The sequence below is a fragment of the Balaenoptera borealis genome (genome assembly GCF_965194805.1).
Source record: "Balaenoptera borealis genome assembly, chromosome: 4".
NCBI lineage: Eukaryota > Metazoa > Chordata > Mammalia > Artiodactyla > Balaenopteridae > Balaenoptera > Balaenoptera borealis.
The window spans coordinates 94119481-94142459 of record NC_138861.1 but is presented as its reverse complement, the minus strand read 5'-3'; the positions used below and the strand labels follow the sequence as shown (position 1 = coordinate 94142459).

General features: G+C 38.9%; 1 protein-coding gene across 13 annotated transcripts in view; it reads left to right on the top strand.

Moving 5' to 3' along the window:
• The first annotated feature begins 40 nt into the window (after positions 1-40).
• The window catches only part of PCDH7 (protocadherin 7), a 407243-nt gene continuing 384304 nt past the window's right edge, over positions 41-22979 (top strand). For 6 of the 13 annotated variants that reach the window (XM_082389245.1, XM_082389240.1, XM_082389249.1 and 3 more), the window contains exon 1: positions 41-4297. In XM_082389245.1, coding sequence (XP_082245371.1) covers positions 1124-4297 — 3174 coding nt within the window. In that variant the 5' untranslated portion in view covers positions 41-1123. The other 7 variants (XM_082389243.1, XM_082389252.1, XM_082389251.1 and 4 more) reach the window with 3 other exon arrangements.

Sequence of the window (22979 nt, the reverse complement as noted above, 5' to 3'; positions counted from 1 at the left end):
GAGGAGAGAGGAGGAGAGAGGGAGGGAGGGGAGGGATCGAGAGAGAGCGGGGAGAGAGGGAGGCTGCAATCTCCTCCCTGAATCGCGCACAGCGCTGCAGATCCCAGTGCTCTGACATGCGGGCCGAATGCAGGTGAGGAAAGGCACAGACTCTGCGGCTGCGAACCCAAACTTGGGCACCGCGCGGTGCGCACGGCTCAGCCTTCACCCCCGCGGGCGAAAGGCTGCTGCGGTTTCAGGCGGCGGCTTCGTGACTAATGACCTTGTGCAGAGTTGTTAAGAAAAAAAGAGAAACCCGAGCTCTCTGGGGTGAGAAGGGACTGACTATCTGGGCGTCCCTGAAGATGGCTCGGGCTGCTCTTCCGCGCGCGGGGGGAACCCTGAAGCGGACCGCTGTGTGACTCGAGTCGTCTCCACTGCACGGTGCCCGAAGCGACCTGCCGGGATTTTTCATTCTCGATCTGTTGACTGGCTCCCCCGCTGCCTGAGCGGAGTCGGAGTTGAGACTGGCTTGTTGCTAGCCCTAGCACCTCGTGCAGGAAGCGACTCACGTTTGCCTGGGCAGCCGGAGCAGAAGCTGGGTCTGGAGTGAGTGGCTGGAACGTGAATTGGACTCAACTCGAGTAGCAGCAAAGACGAGCGGGGTTGGCAGGCAGGGGAGGCTGCAGGCTCGCTCCCCGCTGCTTCCCGGCTCCACCGCCGGCCTGACAGACCGGTTCCGGCCCCATACGACAGAGCGGGGACAGGAGCCCGGGATCCTCTGCCCGTTGCGGTGATGACTCTGCGGGGGCGGGGGCGGGGGGGCTCCGAGTCCGCGGCGCTCAGTGTCCCGTGAACTGTGAGTACTGCGACTGAACGGCGGCCGGCGAGCGGGCGATTAGCACCCATTGCATGAATTATGAAACAATAACTTTAGGAGGAAGCAGGAGGAAAAAAAAGAAGGATCTATCGCTGGTCCCCCCCTGGCCGACTCTGGACGTTGCTCTTGCCCCCTCCCTCTCTCGCTTCTTCCCTTCACAGAGAGGGGAGAGGACTGGGAGGAGGGCAGGCGACCGGCCCCGGAGGAGGGGGGCGCCTAGGGGGCCGTGATTAGAAGGAGCAGTAGCAGCAGCAGCAGGAGAAGATGCTGAGGATGCGGACCATGGGATGGGCGCGCGCCTGGTGCCTGGGCTGCTGTCTCCTCTTGCCGCTCTCGCTAAGCCTGGCGGCCGCCAAGCAACTCCTCCGGTACCGACTGGCCGAGGAGGGCCCAGCAGACGTCCGCATCGGCAACGTCGCCTCGGACTTGGGCATCGTGACCGGCTCCGGTGAGGTGACTTTCAGCCTCGAGTCGGGCTCCGAGTACCTGAAGATCGACAACCTCACCGGCGAGCTGAGTACCAGCGAGCGGCGCATCGACCGCGAGAAGCTACCCCAGTGTCAGATGATCTTCGACGAAAACGAGTGCTTCCTGGACTTCGAGGTGTCGGTGATCGGGCCCTCGCAGAGCTGGGTGGACCTGTTCGAGGGTCGGGTCATCGTGCTCGACATCAACGACAACACGCCCACCTTCCCGTCGCCCGTGCTCACGCTCACGGTGGAGGAGAACCGGCCAGTGGGCACTCTCTACCTGCTGCCCACTGCCACCGACCGTGATTTCGGCCGCAACGGCATCGAACGCTACGAGCTGCTCCAGGAGCCCGGGGGCGGCGGCGGCGGCGGCGAGGGCCGGCGCGCTGGGCCTGCAGACAGCGCCCCCTACCCCGGGGGCGGCGGGAACGGCGCGAGCGGCGGCGGCCCGGGTGTTTCCAAGAGGCGGCTGGACGCGCCAGAGGGCGGCGGCGGGACCAGCACCGGCGGCCGCAGCAGCGTGTTCGAACTGCAGGTGGCCGACACCCCGGATGGCGAAAAGCAGCCGCAGCTGATCGTGAAGGGGGCGCTGGACCGCGAACAGCGAGACTCCTACGAGTTGACCCTGCGTGTGCGCGACGGTGGCGACCCGCCTCGCTCCTCCCAGGCCATCCTGCGGGTACTCATCACAGACGTGAACGACAACAGTCCCCGCTTCGAGAAGAGCGTGTACGAGGCTGACTTGGCGGAGAACAGCGCCCCGGGGACTCCCATCCTGCAGCTGCGTGCCGCCGACCTGGACGTGGGGGTCAACGGGCAGATCGAGTACGTGTTCGGGGCGGCTACCGAGTCCGTGCGGCGCCTGCTGCGCCTCGACGAGACGTCCGGCTGGCTCAGTGTCCTGCACCGTATCGACCGCGAGGAAGTGAACCAGCTGCGCTTCACCGTCATGGCCCGCGATCGCGGGCAGCCCCCCAAGACCGACAAGGCCACGGTGGTCCTTAATATCAAGGACGAGAACGACAATGTGCCGTCCATTGAAATCCGCAAGATCGGGCGTATCCCACTAAAGGACGGGGTGGCCAACGTGGCCGAGGACGTTCTGGTCGACACCCCCATCGCCCTGGTACAGGTGTCTGACCGGGACCAAGGCGAGAACGGAGTGGTCACCTGCACCGTGGTGGGCGATGTGCCCTTCCAGCTCAAGCCGGCCAGTGACACAGAGGGCGACCAGAACAAGAAGAAGTACTTCCTGCACACCTCGGCCCCTTTGGACTATGAGACCACCCGGGAGTTCAACGTGGTCATAGTGGCGGTGGACTCGGGCAGTCCCAGCCTCTCCAGCAACAACTCCCTGATTGTCAAGGTGGGAGACACCAACGACAACCCGCCCGTCTTCGGCCAGTCGGTGGTGGAGGTATACTTTCCCGAGAACAACATCCCCGGCGAGAGGGTAGCCACGGTGCTGGCGACAGACGCAGACAGCGGGAAAAACGCTGAAATCGCCTACTCGCTGGACTCTTCCGTGATGGGGATCTTTGCCATCGACCCCGATTCTGGGGACATCCTCGTCAATACGGTGCTGGACCGCGAGCAGACTGACAGGTATGAGTTTAAAGTTAACGCCAAAGACAAAGGCATCCCGGTGCTACAGGGCAGCACCACAGTGATTGTGCAGGTGGCTGACAAGAATGACAATGACCCTAAGTTTATGCAGGACGTCTTTACCTTTTATGTGAAAGAAAATTTGCAGCCCAACAGTCCCGTGGGAATGGTCACAGTGATGGATGCTGACAAGGGGCGCAATGCGGAGATGAGTCTGTACATAGAGGAGAGCAGTAACATTTTTTCCATTGAAAATGACACGGGGACCATTTACTCCACAATGTCTTTTGACCGGGAACATCAGACCACATACACATTCAGAGTCAAGGCTGTGGATGGGGGAGATCCTCCCAGATCCGCAACAGCCACAGTCTCTCTCTTTGTGATGGATGAGAATGACAATGCCCCCACAGTTACCCTTCCCAGAAATGTTTCCTACACTTTACTGCCACCTTCAAGTAATGTCAGGACAGTAGTAGCTACGGTGTTGGCAAGAGACAGCGATGATGGCATCAATGCAGACCTTAACTACAGCATCGTGGGAGGGAATCCCTTCAAGCTGTTTGAGATTGATTCCACCAGTGGTGTGGTTTCCTTAGTGGGAAAACTCACCCAAAAGCATTATGGCTTGCACAGATTGGTGGTGCAAGTGAATGATAGTGGGCAGCCTTCCCAGTCTACCACGACTCTGGTGCATGTGTTTGTCAATGAAAGTGTTTCTAATGCAACTGTGATTGACTCCCAGATAGCCAGAAGTTTGCACACCCCACTCACCCAGGATATAGCCGGTGACCCAAGCTATGAAATAAGCAAACAGAGACTCAGTATTGTCATTGGGGTGGTTGCTGGAATTATGACGGTGATTCTAATCATCTTAATTGTAGTGATGGCAAGATATTGCCGGTCCAAAAATAAAAATGGCTATGAAGCCGGCAAAAAAGATCACGAAGACTTTTTTACACCCCAACAGCATGACAAATCTAAAAAGCCTAAAAAGGACAAGAGAAACAAAAAATCTAAGCAACCTCTCTACAGCAGCATTGTCACTGTAGAAGCTTCTAAACCAAATGGACAGAGGTATGATAGTGTCAATGAGAAGCTGTCAGACAGCCCAAGCATGGGCCGATACCGATCAGTTAACGGTGGGCCTGGCAGTCCTGACCTGGCCAGGCATTACAAATCTAGTTCCCCATTGCCTACTGTCCAGCTTCACCCCCAATCACCAACTGCAGGAAAAAAACACCAGGCCGTACAAGATCTACCACCAGCTAACACATTTGTGGGAGCAGGAGACAACATTTCAATTGGATCAGATCACTGCTCTGAGTACAGCTGTCAAACCAATAACAAGTACAGCAAACAGGTAAGATGCATCCCAAATATATTTAAATATCTGAGACAGAGCATCTTCTGCAAAGTTTTGTCTTCTCTCTTAAAGCTACTAGTTAAAATTTTAATAGCAGGAATTTAGTGTTGTTGTAGTTCATACACCATTTATTTAGTAGAGGCCATGTACAAAAGGTACACCCCTGTATTTTGCATGTTATACCAGAGTTTACTAAGTTACTAAAGAAAACACTGTAGGCAGTGTTTTACACTTCTTAGTACTTGACAATCCTAATTCATTCTACATTCTCTGTTTCCAGATAAATATGTAAGTATTGTTTGGATGGCTAGTTTTAACCTGAAATTATTTTCTTTTGTGCTACTAAGTGGATAATTGTATCCAAAGACAAAATTTCTAAAGTTACTTCTGCTGTCTATGCAAATTGGACACTAAAAAAGTTTTAGCTACGTTATACACTATCAGAATTTTACAGATAAGCGGATGCTGATTTATGCAAATGAAGTACTAAGTCTGAGATATTGAAAAACTGACTACTTTGACAAAATGCTGACTTACAATATTTAATGATATTCAGCTACCATGCAAAACTACATTTTTATTATTTAAGTATCTATACAATTAGGCTTCTATGAGGATATGCAGTCGGCCTTTATATTATTTGTATTTGGCAATAAAAGTTCATAAGCAAAAGTAAATTACATGAACCATTTATTATTTAAGCCAAGCAACAAAAATGTTCATGTTTGATGCAGTGTGTGCAAGAATATTTTGATATGCATTGTGATATACTGAGACTATAAAGGTTTTATGGAATATTTGACACAGTTAGTATTCAGTGAAATGTGGCAAGAGTAAAAAAAAAAAAAGTGTATTCTGAGGTGAACTTCAAAAAATATAAAATTTATTTTTGAAAGTTTTGCTCATGTAATATATATGTGTGTATGTGTATAACTCACAAAGTTTACTTTTCACGCCCATCAAAGTTTGACACACAACAAATAAAACCTTTTGGAAAATTCTGTGTCTAAAGCTGTAGCAACTCTGCTAATAAAACGTCACATACTTCTTACCACCAGAACGTCTCAAGAAACACATTTATGTCTGTCAATTAATATCCAATAATAGTTTTTCTATTAAATATGTTTTGCATGTGGAATGTGAGATCTTAGAATAATTAAGGCAAAGAAAAGAGTTATTTTATAGCCTCATTGAAGATGTTATTGATGGGCTAAGTAAAGATATTATAGAAAAGAGATAAATATTTATTTCTTATTGTCATAATTTAAAATAATCAACTTTCTAAAGAAATGTCTTTGATATATAGTAGTTTACTGTAGGTATTTGGATAAGGAGAAAGGCAACATGCTTTTATATCCAGTTATCAAAGCAATCCAAGAAAACACAGGTTTGAACTACACTGAATTAAATGACTTTCAAAAAGATGTCTTTTCATGCACGTGAGCCTGGGTTAGTTCTTTTAAACTGAAATATAGCAAGTGGAGAGTATATCTGTTGTGTTATTGCTTTACCTGGAACTAGTAGAAGATTTTTGTTTTGTTTTTGGTGCTTTTATCTGTTTTGTAAACAAGGACGATTCCAGTTAAAAATAACGGCACTTTTATAACGTTAGTTATAATCACACCCACAAATAAAGATCTGTAGAAATTTATTTAGAAAATGGTAATGTGTTATGCAAAAGCATGTGAAGAGATTTTTCTGCAGAAAACTTACTTCTCCACTGTCATCTTAATAGGACTTTTTGTCCTGTGGCATTCTAAATTATGTAATCTTAAACTTTTGAGTAGACATATCAAGTGGCAGATTTATTGATACTTTATGCAACCACTTCCTATGTTCTATGCTGTCATTAAGCTTTATTTAGCTCATCAAATGGGGTTAGCTCTATATTCTTGAATATTTAAAACAGCCAATATCAAGACTGTTGTGGCATCCTGTTTAAAAGGCAAAGTGATATGCTTATAAATAAACTAATGTATGGTGTTAGTCTCTTAACTCAGCAAAGACGTCCATATACCAGAAGAGAAAAACTACAAAGCCATTGAAATAAACCATGCACTTTGCTAAAAGTGACTTTGGAAAACTTCTGTGTTGTTAGGCATTCAAAAGATGAGTAAAGTTTTAACCACAATAAATAGCTGACCTAAAATGAAAGAAAGGCAAATGAAATACACTCCCCTTAATGTAATTAGTAATAGTAATTGATATGCTTCATCTCCTCAATATTGCTGTCAGGAGACAAGGGATCCATTTACAAAGTTACATTCTGTTTAGACATCTCACATAATAAACAGGATCTTTTTTGTTCTCATTTTTGTTTGTAATGTAGATAGATGATTTTCTATATTTATTTTTAAAAGATATTACGTTTAGTTTTTAAACATTGCCAAAATGTATTTTCCTTGATTAAAACTGAAAAATAAAATTAAAAAAAGAATACAGCATTTTCTTATAATTTCTCCCTTTTAATGCCAAATTTATCTAAAGAAAATCTTGAGGGTTGCTGTCTTTTAATTTCTTACAGTAGGGATTAATTAAAAATATGAGATTTTAGCTGACATAAAGCATTTTTTTATTTATATTGTTCCTGAATTTCTTATCATAGTTCTTTACTTGTGATATAATGGAAATGATGTCTGTTACAGTGTTCTTATCTTCATGAGAATTGGTATGAAGTGTTGCTCCTAAGTCCTCTTAATTGTTACATTATAATGAGTTAAACAGCTTTGTAGAAATAAAAGTTTGTAAATAATGCCCCCCTCCCCTTCTTTTTGTTTTGTTTTCATAGGCTCTAGAGACATTCAAATCAATCTTCTATAGCTATTCTTGGACAGAATGTAGGAGATAATGTGTTGCAGAGATGCCGGAATTATTTCTGAAATTCACACATTAGGAAAACTGATTATGTAGCCCAGGTTTTCATAGTTCATACCTTTGCAATTCAAACAAAAGCCCTTGTTCTCAACTAAATAATCTGTCTAGTTGAGAAGAATGGGGATCATTGACAGCATTAAGTGTACACCATTCCATTCCATTCTTCCTTTACTTGGTAAACCTGGTCTTGGTGGCTGTTAAAATTTTGTGAACTGGAAGTTTAGCTGAGCTTTTGACTTGTGAAATGAAGGCAGAATCATTCTATTTTTCTATTTATTTTCCTATGTGTTAAGTATTTTTCAATATTCTTAAAAATAGTATAATTCCAAAGGATTAATAGGCAATATAAAAGTATAGTTCCCACTTTGCATATTATTTTCAAGTTTTTTTTTTTTTTTTTAATTATTATTTATTTATTTATTTATTTTTTGGCTGTGTTGGGTCTTCGTTTCTGTGCGAGGGCTTTCTCCAGTTGTGGCAAGCGGGGGCCACTCTTCATCGCGGTGCGCGGGCCTCTCACTATCGCGGCCTCTCCTGTTGCGGAGCACAGGCTCCAGACGCGCAGGCTCAGTAGTTGTGGCTCACGGGCCTAGTTGCTCCGCGGCATGTGGGATCTTCCCAGACCAGGGCCTGAACCCGTGTCCCCTGCATTGGCAGGCAGATTCTCAACCACTGCGCCACCAGGGAAGCCCTCAAGTTCTTTTGAGCTTATCCTTGCCATGATACTATTTATATAATGAACTGGCAAGTAAGAATTTCATTTTATTTAGTAAATGGAAAGTAAGGCACTTTATTTCTGCAAGCATATAGAGGATACAGCTTGAATAAACATTAATTTAAAAAGCCATTTGTAGCTGATACTGAAATACTCAAGAAAAATTCATATTAACTCCATTGACAGTTTCTCTTGCCTAAGGAACTTCTGAATGTCATCTGAATAAAGTTCCCTTTAATTGATCAAACTGTATTCAGTCTATTCATTGTATACTTAGTAAAAGTATGGCAGAAATTATTTTTTTAAATTACTTCCATTTTGGAAACAAATAATGACTTGCCATCATCTATTAGAGTTCTAAACACTGAATAAAACTGAATATCAATTTATTTGTGAATGTATATTACACCATATGTATTATAGTGGAAATGCCAACCACAGCTTCCAGCTTTAATTCTATAAAAATAACTTCTACAATATGATTCTCCTATGACCAAGGACACTTTCAAGAGGCACAATGAATCTGCATATGTTGGGATTTTTGTTACATACGACCTAAAATCATAGGCAAGAGACCTAATAACTGATGAAAGTTAGGCTGTGTCTTTAGTCAGGAGGTATCTACTAAAGCAACAATACTTGGCTTTCTGGATGTCTGTGAAACAAGGAAAGGGTCATCCACTGATTTGTTCTCTAATGAATATACAAATTTTTATTGAAGTCCAGGTATGACCATTTGAATCTTATCCCAAACTTCTAAGTCAATTACTGGCTTTGACATAAGACCACAAAGTCAATTCAAGTCAGGATTCTAAGTAAATCATGCAGCTGGACAACTATAGCAAAATCATTCTTTCTTGTTATCTTTTATCTTTGAGTAAGTACATATCTTTTATGCCGGAAAGCATGCACGTGTGGTAAATATATATCATAATCTCTCTCTCTCTCTCACACATACATCACAGATGTTTTCATATAAACCAACTATGTTGCCATTAGGCTTTTATTTCCTGTGATATTCATACATTGATATGTAGGAAACATTTGAACTTAAACACATATAAAACTGACATATGTCATAATCAATTGCTTTATGTTTGTATCTAAAATTGCTAGAGTTATCACATTTTAGAATTAAAAGATATCAACCAAACCAACCCCCTTATTTTGTAGAAGAAACTGAGGCCTAGTATGAAAGTTAATTTGATTGATATCGTTAAGATTATCGGGGATACAGTGTGGACTAGAGTCCAAGTCATGGAGTGCAGAGAGTCCAATGTTCTTTTTTTTTTTTTTATCATGCTACCTGTAGGAAAAAAATTGAATTTCTCTCTTTCTCTGTATATATTTCAATAGTGACAGAAATCTCTTGAGGTTTAGTTATGTGTGTATAACTATATTTGGCTATTAAAACGGATATCTTTTACAATAGTATATAATTCTGCTTTAGGCTCTAGTTTATATCTGTAAAATTATCAGGGAAATTATAATCCAAATTTGATAGATTAAAAGAAATTCATAGTTATTTCCCTCTTTTGTAAGATAGCAAATGATGATGGACATTAAAGTAACTTAACATGGTTTAGAACATATATTCAACAAGTTGAGAGAATTTTTCATTTTAGCAGAACAATGACAGTAGATATAAGCTTCTACCTAGCATTTAGTATATCCTCAGTAAAAACATATTTGTAATGGAAATGAATAAAGCTTTCTATACATTATGTGTGAAACTTTCTATGCATTCTAATTGGGATAATCTTTTACCTTTTCCATCAATAGTGATGATTCCTTTGGCTCTATGCTCATTTGCATTTTGCCAACTTTGTAGATGCACTTTACTTTATTACCGTCCTTAACACACAATTCTGAACTAATTTTTCCTCTAAATTTTTTTTCTAGAAAATTTATAGAAGAATATGACATTTTGCTATTTTTCAATTGAATTGCTTCCTTGTTAGGCAGTTAACCAGTATAGCATTTTAGATTCTAAATTTACCTGTTGATAAAATATAAAAGATTGAATTTATTAATTTCAAAAATAAAATGTGAACTATTTTTAAAACTAACTGTAATATAACAAAACCATTGCTTCACCATAGCCCCCAATGCTTTCAGATATTTTAACATCATTTCTTTTCCTAACAGAGGATGGTAGTGGAGGTTATGTAGAAAATTTAGTATAATAATTGTTCAGAGCTTTATGTTTAAATTGTATATAACCAATTTCTAGGCTGTAGCAAGGCTATATATCCATTTGTTTACTATGACTCTATAGAAATAGTAGAATATGTATATGTGTGTGTGTGTTGTGTGTGTGTGTGTATATATATATCTTGAGTCAGCTTTGCTTTTCTTTCTTATTTATTTTAAGCCCTTAGAATCTTTTCTAAAGCAGGGACCATGTTTTGGAACATTACACAGTGCTTTATTTAGCATTAGTGTTGTGGGAGAAATCACATTCCAAGAAGAACTGAGCTGAAACCACTAAAACTAATCTTAATTATCACTTCTGGTGAATTAATGTTTTAAAGGCAGAATAAAGGTTTATTTTCTGGAATTTAGTGATGAACTAAATTCCAGATTATTGAACTCTAATGCTGTGTACAAACAAAAAAAAACTATTAAAGCTTCCAAGTAGGATTCATCTGACAAGTTAACTTTTTTTCCCCCGAACATATTTATTATTTACAAACACATAATTTGCAAATAAAAATTTCTCTGCTCCAAAACCTCCATCACAGCATTCCAATTGGGCATAAGCCATTGGGGAAATTTCTTCATAGCGTTTTTTTTTTTTTTTTGACCTGCATAAATCTTTATTTTCCTTCTTTCAGATGCATCTGCATCCATACATTACTGTGTTTGGCTGAATTCCACTCTAATATGATGCTCCATTATGCACCATACTCTGATGACCTTGCTACTTCACAACCTGCTGGAGCCTGCCCTTGGCCGTGGGGTGTCAGCCAATCACTGCTTGTTCCACTTGTTGTGCATCTGATTTTCAAGGTTTTTTGTTTTGTTTTTTTCTCATTGAAGGAAAAATAGTATTGAAATAAACATATAAAAAAAACAGTATTAATAAAGAAATGTGCTACTAATGGATGTCTAAGTCACCAGGAATTCCTTTCTCAGAGTGGTGGTTAGCAGAACTTAACAGTGAAGTCTTTTTTAAAAAAAACCCAAAAGCGTATTTCAACAATGATTTTAAGACGCTGGCTTTGTGTAAACCAAGGAAAATCAAGTCTATGAAGTCTTCGTCTATAATACATTAAAAAATGACTTTGAATAAAATCCTAAATTGATCAATAGTTTTAAAGTGTTACGTAATCAAAGCCTTTTCCAGATCAGGGAGATAGGTCTGTCAGAGTGAAGGATGGTGTCTCCTTTGCATTGTGTGGGTGTATTTCTAAATGCCACTGTGCGTGTTTGCTCCCACACATGTGTATACAAAGACTTGGAGCAATATTTATAAAAAATATTGTCTGTAAGACAAACTTGAGAGATTTATTTTGTGTTTACCACAGGCACTGCCAATGGACTGGTTTTTCCTTAATCTTGAAATACTGACCAAAATATCTGTAGAATTTTTAAGATTTGTGTTGCTGTTGTTATTAAATTCCTTAAGAAAATTTAGAACCTTTACGTTAGATTCACTGAAGTCACTGTGGTCACATTCAGAAGGGATCTGTGGCTACCTATTTTTGTGGGCTACATTTATCTGAAGGCTATTCTATTTGATGTCAGATAACATAAGTTCAAGCAGCTTCTGAGATTTCAGCACGTTATATATTTTTGAGAAAGCAAGTAGCCGAATTTTAGTTGTATAAATAGTGATTTGCTAGGTAAGTCAAGAATTCTCTGTATGGTCCCTCTAACTCTCTCTGTTTATATTTTTATGTCTCTATTTGTTATATGTGTTTATGTGCTTAAAAATAAGTGTTCCGTATGTAAACTTTGATAATTTTATATTTATCATATCATCTGCCTTATTAAAGTTTTCCCCAAGTTTTGAAATACTAACAATTCAAGATTCTTGAGAATTTTTCGGTGAATTATTGTCAATATAAAAGCCCTTTATGAAATATAAATAAATACTGGAACAACATTAAAATATAGAGTGTTAGGAAATGCACGCTAACCCATGTAGATCACCAGTGCATGTGTTTCAGGCTTTTTATTTTATTAGCTGTTTATTTAATTTTGCAAAATAGAAATTTTCAGAAATATCACTGAGAGTGTAGTGAAATTCCTGAATAAAACCTAATTTTCATCAACCTCTCATTTTGTTTTGAGCACATGGACCAGTGTAAGAAACGGGTGAAAAAACTTCTTTCCACTTTTGGCTTCTAGGAAATATTATGTTTTCTCATCCTAAGTAGTAAACTTCCTTAGATATATACTTAAACTAAATCCTGTAACAAGTCACATCAACTCAAAACAAATTACAGACCAAAAGACCAAAAAAAGAAGTCCAGAATTTGGGGATAAATTAATCTGTAACCACATGGAGGGGGTATTTATGAATACCTTCACAAGGACCATTCTAAGGCAGAATTTTGCAAACTTGGGTTGCAACACACTATTGGGACATGAATCAATCTGTGAGTTTCTACCACAATTCGAAAGATAAGAAATAAAGCAGAAAAATTTCAAGTACGCCATTCATGTAGTAAGAGTAAATATTGTCCTGTGCAATCTTTATTTCAGTTGTGTTTGTATGCATGTGTGTCTCCCTGCTTTTGGTTGCTATGTAAAAAATTTGTCTTATTGTGGAAGCGGTTGAAAAGGATTGAGAACCATCACTCTAGATTGTTCGGGGTAGGGAACAGTGGCTATTTTACTGTTATGATTAGAAAAACATAATAAATCAAAACAAAAAAAATTACTAACACTCCCAAGGATTTTGGTGTGCTTTTTAGCTGAATCAAAATAATCAACAGCAACAAGCTTTTGAGAAGTCTGTTATCATTCCTCTGTTTGTTTTTAAATCTTTGAGCATTTCGCCACTGGTTCCTGTCCCTGCACAGACTTCCAGATTTCTCTCTGCTCCAACCCCTTGCTCCCAAATGTCATCCTCCTCCTCAGGTCTCCTTTTCAGTTACTAGAATTTACCATTTAGGGAGGTGTCTGTGGACAGTTGGAGATAAACTCAGAGCAACCCACCCACCTTATATATTTTAGCATTTGGACATTTTATTTAAAACGACAAGACAATACTTCCTTCTCCATTACAAAATCTAAAGAGGAATATGAGAATGTTAGAGACTGGCTTAAATAAAGTTTTTTTCTTTCAACACAATTAATATAAGCTGGTACTGGGTATGCAAAGAAAAATAAGATAGAGTCTTTGTCCTCATGCAATTAATATAAAGAAGATTACAGAGCAGAAAAATGATAGATTATATTTGCATTATGCTTCTTAAGTGTCAAAGCATTGGATGCATGTTCCTCAGAGTAATCTGTGAAAAAAAGCACCATTATTATTTCTGAGGTGAGCAAACTAGAGTAATGAACAGCTTTTTCAGCACTCTGATGGAACTAGCTAAGAACTTTATCAAGTCTTTGAAGAAATAGCCAGTCAGAATTCAAAAGTACTGAAAGCATTTGAGGAAGGTGGTGAAATTTGTGCTTTTGAATACACTATATTTTGAGACTTACCTAGGTAAATTCTTCCCAAAAGAATTAGAAAAGGCCCAGCTTTTCAAACATTTTCCAGTCACAAACTACACTTTATACTACCAAAAAAAAAAAAAAAAAAAAAAAAAGTGTTGTGGGTATAATTTGGAGATCTAATTAATTACCCTACTTTGTAAACAACAACCCCATATGTGGTTAAAAACAAACAAACAACCTCAAGAATTAGGTAAATCACTCTAATCTTAATTAATTTTTGAGCCTATCTCTAGAAAAACGACTGAGATCCTTCAGAAGTAATCCCACAGTTTGAAATAGCTCTCTGGGAATAACTTCTATCTGTAACTTTGCAAAACGCTTTTCTTGGATGTGTGTGACTTTTTTTATCCATTTATTTTATAGAGAATAGATAGATTTGTGATATCTTTTATACACCATGCAAGGCTTTGTAATTAAAATGATGGCTAAAATAAGGCCCTTATCCTCTGTGCAAAAATAATATACATAAGGCAAGAGATACATGAAGCTCAGAGAGACTGCCCCCAAGTTTGTCTTGTCCGTCGTGGCATTCCCAGTGCCAACTAGAGTTCTCAGCATATAGGAGGTACCCCCAAAATACTTGTGGAACAAATGAATGAACAAAGGGCCTGGGCTTTATTGCTAGGTAGACTGAAAATCCATCCACATGGGATCACCAGACTGTGGTATGGCCCTTTTTTATTGGACTCTAAGAACATCCTAAGTGTTATTTTCTTTCCCTGCTGGGTGGGTGTCTCCATGATAGAAGACTACCTGCTAGGTTGGCTAGAGTCCCTGCCTTCTCTGTAGGATGTATGACTTGTTTCTGTACCAAATGACTAATTCTCTGATTTCCCCTCCTCGCTTCTTCTTGGTGGTGTTATAAACACCAAACCCTTAAAAAAGATAAAACAAAACTAAAGCAAACATGTGAGGGAGGCACTGGTCACACAACAGACTTCTGATATATTTAGAGGGGCTGTGCAGAAGTGTGCAGACACATAGGTTTTCAAGATTTTTCTGGAGATCCTCATCTGCAAGGAAAAATGGACACACGCACACCCAAACGCATGCATGGGTCTCTGTATTCATCAATTTATATAGTCCTGCAGGTATTATTCAATCACTGTACTAACCTATGCTCACTGATAATGGATCTTTTTTTCCCCATTTTCATTCTGACTGCCCCTGAGGAGAAGTCATTTTTAAAGATGAGAGTCTAGCATATCTGTAAAGAGAAACGTGTACTTGGTGTACTCAGGAAAGAGGTCTAGAAGAAAGAATAGGCCCTTACTGGGGAGTGATGGGCAGTGAGGTTGAAGCTGAGAAATGTCTTGCAAATTAAAAGCACTCCTTAGAAGTCCAGAGATTCTAAGAGGCACCTCTTGTAAATTGCAAATGACCTCTGAAGGAGTTGGTTCAGTCTTGGGCACACCTGGGTGTAAATTGCTGTAAGCAGATAACTAGGTCAGCACCTCACAAAGATCAATAGTTCTTAAGAAATGGGGATTTTGATTAGAGCCATGAGGAAGAATGAACAGCCTTCAGTAGTTTAGAAGACTGAGATCTCTGTTAAGGCACCAAGTGTCTTGGACTCCAGCTGGGAGTCAGGAGGTAAGGTGAGATTATAGCAGAAAAGGGTATTCAGTCCCGACAAAAGCAAATGTATGTGGCCTTGATTTTGGCCCAGGGCCCTGGTGACCAGAAGGATGACACTAAGTGTCAAGGCTTGATGTGATTGCAAGACTGGTGTTAAAAAGTAGTAAACATTTACTTTCTCCCATTTCTACTAGTTGTTTTGCTTTGGTTTGGTTTTTGTTTTCAGCCTAGAGTATCAGGTCCAAGTGCTCTGTCTTCATTCATTTTCTACCCCTGTACTTTTGGGAGAAAGAGAAAAACAAAGAAGGAGAAAAGAAAGGGAAAAATAAAGTACAAGCACTGCATGGCAATAGACTCTCCTTCTCCCTACTATTATTATTAGATTACTGTAATCAAGATGCTTGCCATATTATTGCCATGTAGCTGTTTCTTATCCTAACTTAATTCCATTCTCAGAAATTGAGTTCTAATAGGTCTGTACTACATCCCAGAAACCTGAATTTTTAACACTTCCCCCTTTTCAATTCTGATTGCAGAGGGTAGGTAAGACTACAAAACGTGAGGCTTAGAGCCCCTGAAATTCCTAACTTCTGCTTACTGGTTTGCTTTTTGACAGCCTCCGGCAAAATAGAAAACTGAAGCCTAGTAAGGTGATAGGAAAATCTGCCTTCTTGCCCTGGCTTTCTCACTAACTGGCCAGTGTGCCCTATGTAAGTCCTTTCAAGTCCTGAAGCCTCTCAAACTCATCTTGTGTCATTTTACATAATAACCCCTGCTCTGATTACATGACAGGGTTTATGAGGGTCACATAAAACGTTTGGCACATGTAAAACGCCACAGAAACTTAAGATAGTACTTCTCCTTATCCATGAATTTCTCTAAGCCCTTCTTAAAGTGCATTTATTGTACACTTTTGGGGTATTTTCTCTATCCATTATTTTTAAAAGTTTTTTGGTTTCAGTCTCTCAGTGGTTTTTGTTTGTTTGTTTTGTCACAATCACTTGATTGAAGCCTCTGATGTTCTCTTATCCTGGTTGATTTCTTCAAAGTTATGCTGATCCCCGATCAAGGTGCAACTAGGGTGTGTGCTGTCCTTAGAGCAATAGCCACTGGGTTTTGTCTGAAGTCATTTCAGAGCCTATGACATCTCGATGGGAAAAAGGAGAAGAAATAGCTTATTGCTGTAGAGCAAGTAGTTTAGGAAAGGCTTAAAATAGATTGTATCCATTTTGATACTTTAAAAAATTCACTGCTTTTTAACAGTCCTTTCCTCTTCCTTACAATATTTCCTGGGAGTTTTTCTTTCACTTCTCATGTCCGGCCTCTAACATTAAGCGCGATCATTTATGGAGCTTTAATTCTGTGCCAATCACTCTGCAACGACGTGTACCACGTTATAACATTGACTCCTCCTAACAATTCCAGGAAGCAGGTTCTATTATTTTTTCCATGTGACACATGTAACTGGGGAATAAAATCAAACACACCCTCTTAGGTCCCATCCTCTCTACGTAAAACAGGGGCCTTCAGCTACCTGCAGTCAACTCTTCTCTGACATAGTTCTCTCTCCAAATCTGAGAATTATTATTGATATAGTAGTCTTGATAGATTTGAATTTGCATATATATATATATATCAATATTTAGGCTTTTATGTGTATTTCGTTCTAGTTCACAATATTTGCGATGTATCCTCAGCAAAAAGGGCTGCCATAACAAAATACCATGGACTATGTGCCTTAAACCATAGAAATTTCTTTTTCACAGTTCTAGTGGCTAGAAGTCCCAGATCAAGGTGCCAGCACATTCACAGAGAGAGAGCTCTTGTGTTCCTTTCCCTTCTTCTAACGACACCAGTTCTATCAGATTAGGGCCTTACCCTTCTGATATAATTTAACCATAATTAGCCCCATAAAGATCCTAATTCCAAGTAAATCACATTGGACGTCAGGGCTTCAGCATATGAATTTTGGGGAGACACAAGTCACTCCATAACAGATTCTATTCTTGGTCCGAGCAGAACACATTGGAATAGACCACTGTTTCTTCATGAGCTGTCATTCACCACAGTCTGTATATTCATAGGAAGGAAGGTATACTTTCCATTTTAAAAGAACCTTTTCCCCTTTCAGATTGGCTCCAAAAGGCAGCCCTTTAGATGTGTTCTTGGCACCGATGAAAAATTGGTACAGTTGCTATAGCTTTTGTGAAAAAATATGAATCTATAACATGTATGCATGTGCATAAAATTTGAAGTTCATTGTTTAGCTTATTATATCTAACTTTTTATGCACATCTTTGAATGTTTTTTGCAATTTTCAGTTTTCACAGGGATTTGTGATATTAAATAACATCTTAATTATTTTAATTTTGCCAACCAGTATAAGTGCATGTAGGTATATTAATTAATGTAAAATCAATATTCGTATAAAATAGTCCAAAACTTGTTCCACAAATGTAACAGTGGTCTTTTAAAATGATGATGTTAATATTTAGACTTAAATGTCTAGTATATTTTCAGCATTAAAGTCCAAATGAAAAGGAGTAGGAGTTAAGGGGTGGGGGGAGTCAGTTGAAACAGTAATAATGCAGCTTAATAATCCCTCTTTTCAAAGGACAGTCTCAGTGGATTTTCACACACAGCGGCATAATTGGTCTGACAAAGATCCAATGGGTTTGATTTCTCCTGGCATATGGAAACTGCCAAACCTGTAACCAAGGCTGGTCCCAAGCTCTGAGTGACTCTTCACCAACTATTATTATGTATGCATGCAACACTTTGCATCAACACAAATCCATGGACATATCGAGGATTTTTTTTTCACTGTGCCTTTTTATTTTCTTAATAAAATTAAAGAGTCATGTGATAAAATACATAATGAGTAGCCTGGGAACTATATATGTATCCAGTGGGCTGTAGGAAGTGGTTATATTTTAGGGTAATAACACAGGATTAACTCATCAATGTCGGGAAAAGAAACTTCTTTTCTGTCCTTTGGTCAGAATTTCTAGGCAACGGAGTATAACAGCTGAATAGACCTTTCCTAAGAAGTACCTTTCTAAGCTTCCTGAGCTAATTTTACATTTGACCCCCTATAATAAAAATGGCAAGTTAATCAGTTCTTTTGTTCAGGGAAATGGCAATAAGTATGGCATGAATGTAAAGGTTTTGTTTTGCTTTTTTTAAAATTGCATCTAAATCTGCTTTTTGGTGTATTTAACTGTTGAACACAAGGACCAATTTTAGATACAGAGATGGCTTTTCTATAGGGGATTAAGGACAAAAGATGGTAATGCCAATTTTTTTCCAAACCAATGCGCATACTATTAGGTCAGGAGCATTAAAATTTACCTTGTTACAAAAACTTCTTGCCTTTTTCTTTAATGTTTTAATGTTTCTTTAATACGAAACTAGTGTGTGTGTATGTATGTGCATATGTATGTATGATATGCATATGCATATATACATATAACTACACACTACACACACAAAGGTAATACAGTTAACATTACAGAGAGCAGATGCTCAATGAGTGATTATCTTATGCCAATTATGTGATTATATGCAAGGCATTGTTTTAGGCACTGGAGAAGCAGCAAAATAAAACAGACACACATGTCTTCCCCCATGGAGATTCAATTATAGTTGGATAATACATAAATAATAGGTAAACTTATACTGCACGCTATGTTCTACGCACTGGTCAACATATTTTATATATATTAACTTATTAAATAGGTCCAACAGCCCTATGAAGAACACCTGTAATTGTCTTCATTCTGTAGATGAGGAGAGTGTGTGCACAGTGGAGTTGAGTAACTTGCTCATTGCCCCACAGTTTACAAAGCGTCAGAGCTGAGGTTCAAGTGAAGACAGTCTGGCTCTAGAGGCCATACTCTCCACCACTGTGCATATGCAAAGTAGAGGGAACACATTTATTTTACAGCCAACTAGTTCTGTGAGGATGAAACTGAATTCACTCGACTTCTCTTAAAGGCTTCAGTGAAATTTCAACTTTACTATTTTAATACCTTTTACTATGTTCTTGAAATTAGGTCACTCAGTCCAATTTTTTTTAAATCGTGCCATCTTAAACCTTAATCAAAGTGCAAATCAAAAGATGGGAAGATAGTTATTAGACTAGTAAGCACTTCCCTCCTTCCTTCTACCCATTCTGTTCTTTGGGGAACACCTCAAAAATATATTTTTCCCTTTTTTTGTTATTTTAATATTCTTCATTTTGTTAAGTGTTCATCGTCTGTGGTGTATGTTATTAATACAACTAGGAGAAAACAAATTCATTAATTTTTGTGAATTGTCAATTGATTTAGGATAGGAAATGCCTTTATATAGAGAATAAAATTTTACTTAGAAGATTTTAAAATCATACATTTTGTTTACCTTTTACTAAAAAGAAAAGACATGTTTTCTCTTATTTTTGTTTTTTTTCCCCTAATCATTCAGGACATTCAAAAGAAAACAAGATGAAAGTGAATTCCTTGTAAGATTTCCTGTAACATACTCTGGTTTTCTTTAAATTAGGTGCTCATTATTAAACATTCAATTAAAATATGACCTACATCATTTCACAGTTTTTTTCTCTCAAAACATATTATCATTCTATTTCTTTATTTAAACATTATATATGTTTCTTTATGAGACACATTTTTAATCACTTAAAATTCAGATGAGTACCAGTGAAGCCTATCTGAAGTTGATTCTTTATGACAATAATGATATACTCATTTTTGCTATGATAGTGTTTTCCTAACGTGTTGATGATACTTTTTATTATAGGATGTTTACTCAACAGGTAGATGGCTCAAAATATGAATCTTTGTAATATAACTCTGGATTCAGTTATACAATACCTCTATACACTTGTGATCTGGATTGATCTTAGTATATGATTTATTTAAAATTTTTAAGCTTCAGAATTAGTGAATCAAATTTTTGAGGCTATTTCCACAGTCAACAATTTGTGGAATTTTCTTTTCTTAACAATAAGTATTAAAAATATTGCCAGCTTCACAGTTATTTCCTACTAATAGGAAGAAAGTATGATAAACTGGTATGGAACCCAACTAATAATCCCCTCCAGACCTCACTTGAATTCTTACAGAGCGCAATATATCACCTCTTTACCATTTGGTTAAAAGTTTAACTCCCACTTGGAAACAACCAATTTAAAGCCAAAGGACTCTGGCAATTAATCAGTGTTAGTTATTGGCCTACTAAGTGTGAGCATCAAACATACATTCTAAAATTACTGGAGCATTAGAGTATGAGCAAAGTAGGGGATGGAACAATTTGGTTTGAGTTGGAAAGCTCATTCAAATTTAGTGTCTGAAAAGGGATAATTAGTTATGAATCTGTACACTTCAATGTAGTTACTGGTACACTTTCAGAAAGAGGAAAAGAGAAGAAAGGACAAAGAATGCCGTGTATAGGGCACAACCACATTGTAAGGACCTGATAAAATCCATAATTCAGTCTGTCTGTATTATTATCACTCTAGAAAAATGTTTCCTGGATACACCTTGTGAGGTTTTTTTTTTTTTTTAATCCACTTTAGGCAAGTGGGAATTGTTTTCAGTCCCCAGCAGCAAATAGTATGAATACCTACCTTCCACAGTAAGCAAGTTATAAAAGTACATTACTTGCTTATGTGTTCTTGAGAATTCACTGCTATTAATTTTGAACTTTTTGATTGTTCTTTTGTAAAGCAAGAACAGTTGTTGCCAGAGCACAAGGCAGAAACTCCTAATGGCAAATAAGCATTTACAACCATGTAACTGCTCTGTTTATCCTGAGAAGTGGTTCAGCGATGAATTTAGTTTTACTGTATGCTTATGCTTTCAAATATCTATATTGTTTGCCGATCATCAGATGATGTGGACCTTGAGGAACTTAAACTGCTTGATGTCCCCACTATGTCACATTACAGTGAATGGGATAACATATGCACACTGTGAAGGAAGGACAGACATGGCTTGTGAATAAAAAATCAATTTGTACACAGTACTTCTGTAATCTATACATGTCTGTATACATTTCTCTACATCAGAAATTCTCAGTTCTATGTTTCAGGCTACAGAGGTGCCGTGTGAAGAAAATGAGAGTGATTTGTGTGAAGCCTAAACAGAGGAAATCCAGCCACACTTTTGGTCCTTAATTACTGTGTCATTCACACTTATGCAATTTATCTTGTGTTCAGAGTTGACCTGTGTGCTGCTCTTTTCATCTCTAGCATTAGTAAGGACTAGAAGAGGGCTGCCACTTGAGCTGTGAATTTTGTTTTGATATAAAATAGTATCAGAAAGAAAGAAATTATTCATCACAATCTAGTTCATATAAAAAGACATTGAAATGCAGACAGATCCTCGCATCTAAAAGCATGACTTACCATATAATACGCCTCTGCATTAGTGGGTACAATCCTGGCAGAGAGACAGATGCAGCTTTTATAAGGGTTATTTTGGTCTTGATCTCTGATGTTGAACAGATCCCTCGGTTTTTCTCTATCTCATTTTTCCAGCTTATTCAAAACTCCATGGGAAATGTAATAAACTGTAAACAGTGAAACATTAGATATTGATGAATGTAATTTCTCTGTTAGTAAACAAACTGTCTTCAAGGAGGATGGAGGGAGATTCAGAAATGAAGTAATGGTGCCAAAGCTGAAGCTTAGTATTTTCCTAGAAGAATTAGTTTAAAAACTATCTTGTTACCAAAAATAATAGTATTGTCATTTTATTCCTAGCACTCACCTGTGGAGGAGAATTGAAGACATTATGTTATCACTCTGAGTAAAAGCAGAAATGTGTTACTGAAGAAAGGAGAAAAAATATGCTTCAGAACTAGAGAGGAAAGTCTCCATTTACAAAAGGAAAAAAATGAAGGGTTTTGCTCAGGGGTCCAAAAAAATATTTGGCTTATTTCTTTTTTATCATTTAAGCTGGTTTCTTGCTGGGCCTTTTTATTGAATAATTGAAAAATAAAAAGGTTGGGGAGGAACTTTTACAGCAAAGGCAAAAGACAGTAAAAAATAAAAGTGCTAAGGGACTATAGAGAGGAAGTTGTATCTTTTTGTACTTTCATGATTGCCTGCATTTCCCCCTAAACTTATCGTTGAAAAACTCTGAAAAAAATATCCAGCCCTGAGCAAAGTGCTAGAGAATAAAACATAACATCCTGCGTTCCTTCTACTCCTCATTCTCACTTCTACTCTCTTTCTTTCTCACGTGCATGCACGTACACACACAAGCACACACAACACTCCCACGAGCTCAAACTTCTTCAAGTTTTAACACAATCGTACGTTGATAAATCAGTTTAGGGAGCATTGAAATTTGGGGGGCATGTTGGCATTTTTGAAAGCTGCTTTCACAAAAATGATTATTAACCCTCCCAGGAGATTTCAAGTTGTGGAGGAAGATTGCTCGAATAATGACTTTAGCAAAGTGGACATTCTGCACTTGGCAATTTTCCCGAAAGACATCGGATTGTAGGCAATCTGTATTTCCCTTCATCCTGCAGCATCACTCTGCAGCGGAGTCAGTTTGTGATAGTCTGAGGTGCTGCACTTTCTTGTCTTTCCCCTGTGGCATCTTGTAAGCTTTTACACTTGCTTTAGCTACATTTTTCCCACCAAGCGGGCTGAGTTTTCTCACTGTCTCAGAGGAAGTCAGATGTCAGTTAAGTACCAAGCAGCCAAGTGATAAGAATGTTTTAAACGCTGAATGTTTTTGAAGTTTTCAGGATCCCAGCTGCATTGAGAAAGCTATAAAGGACTAACAAATTTGGGATTTTTCTCTTTTATCAGCAAGTTTC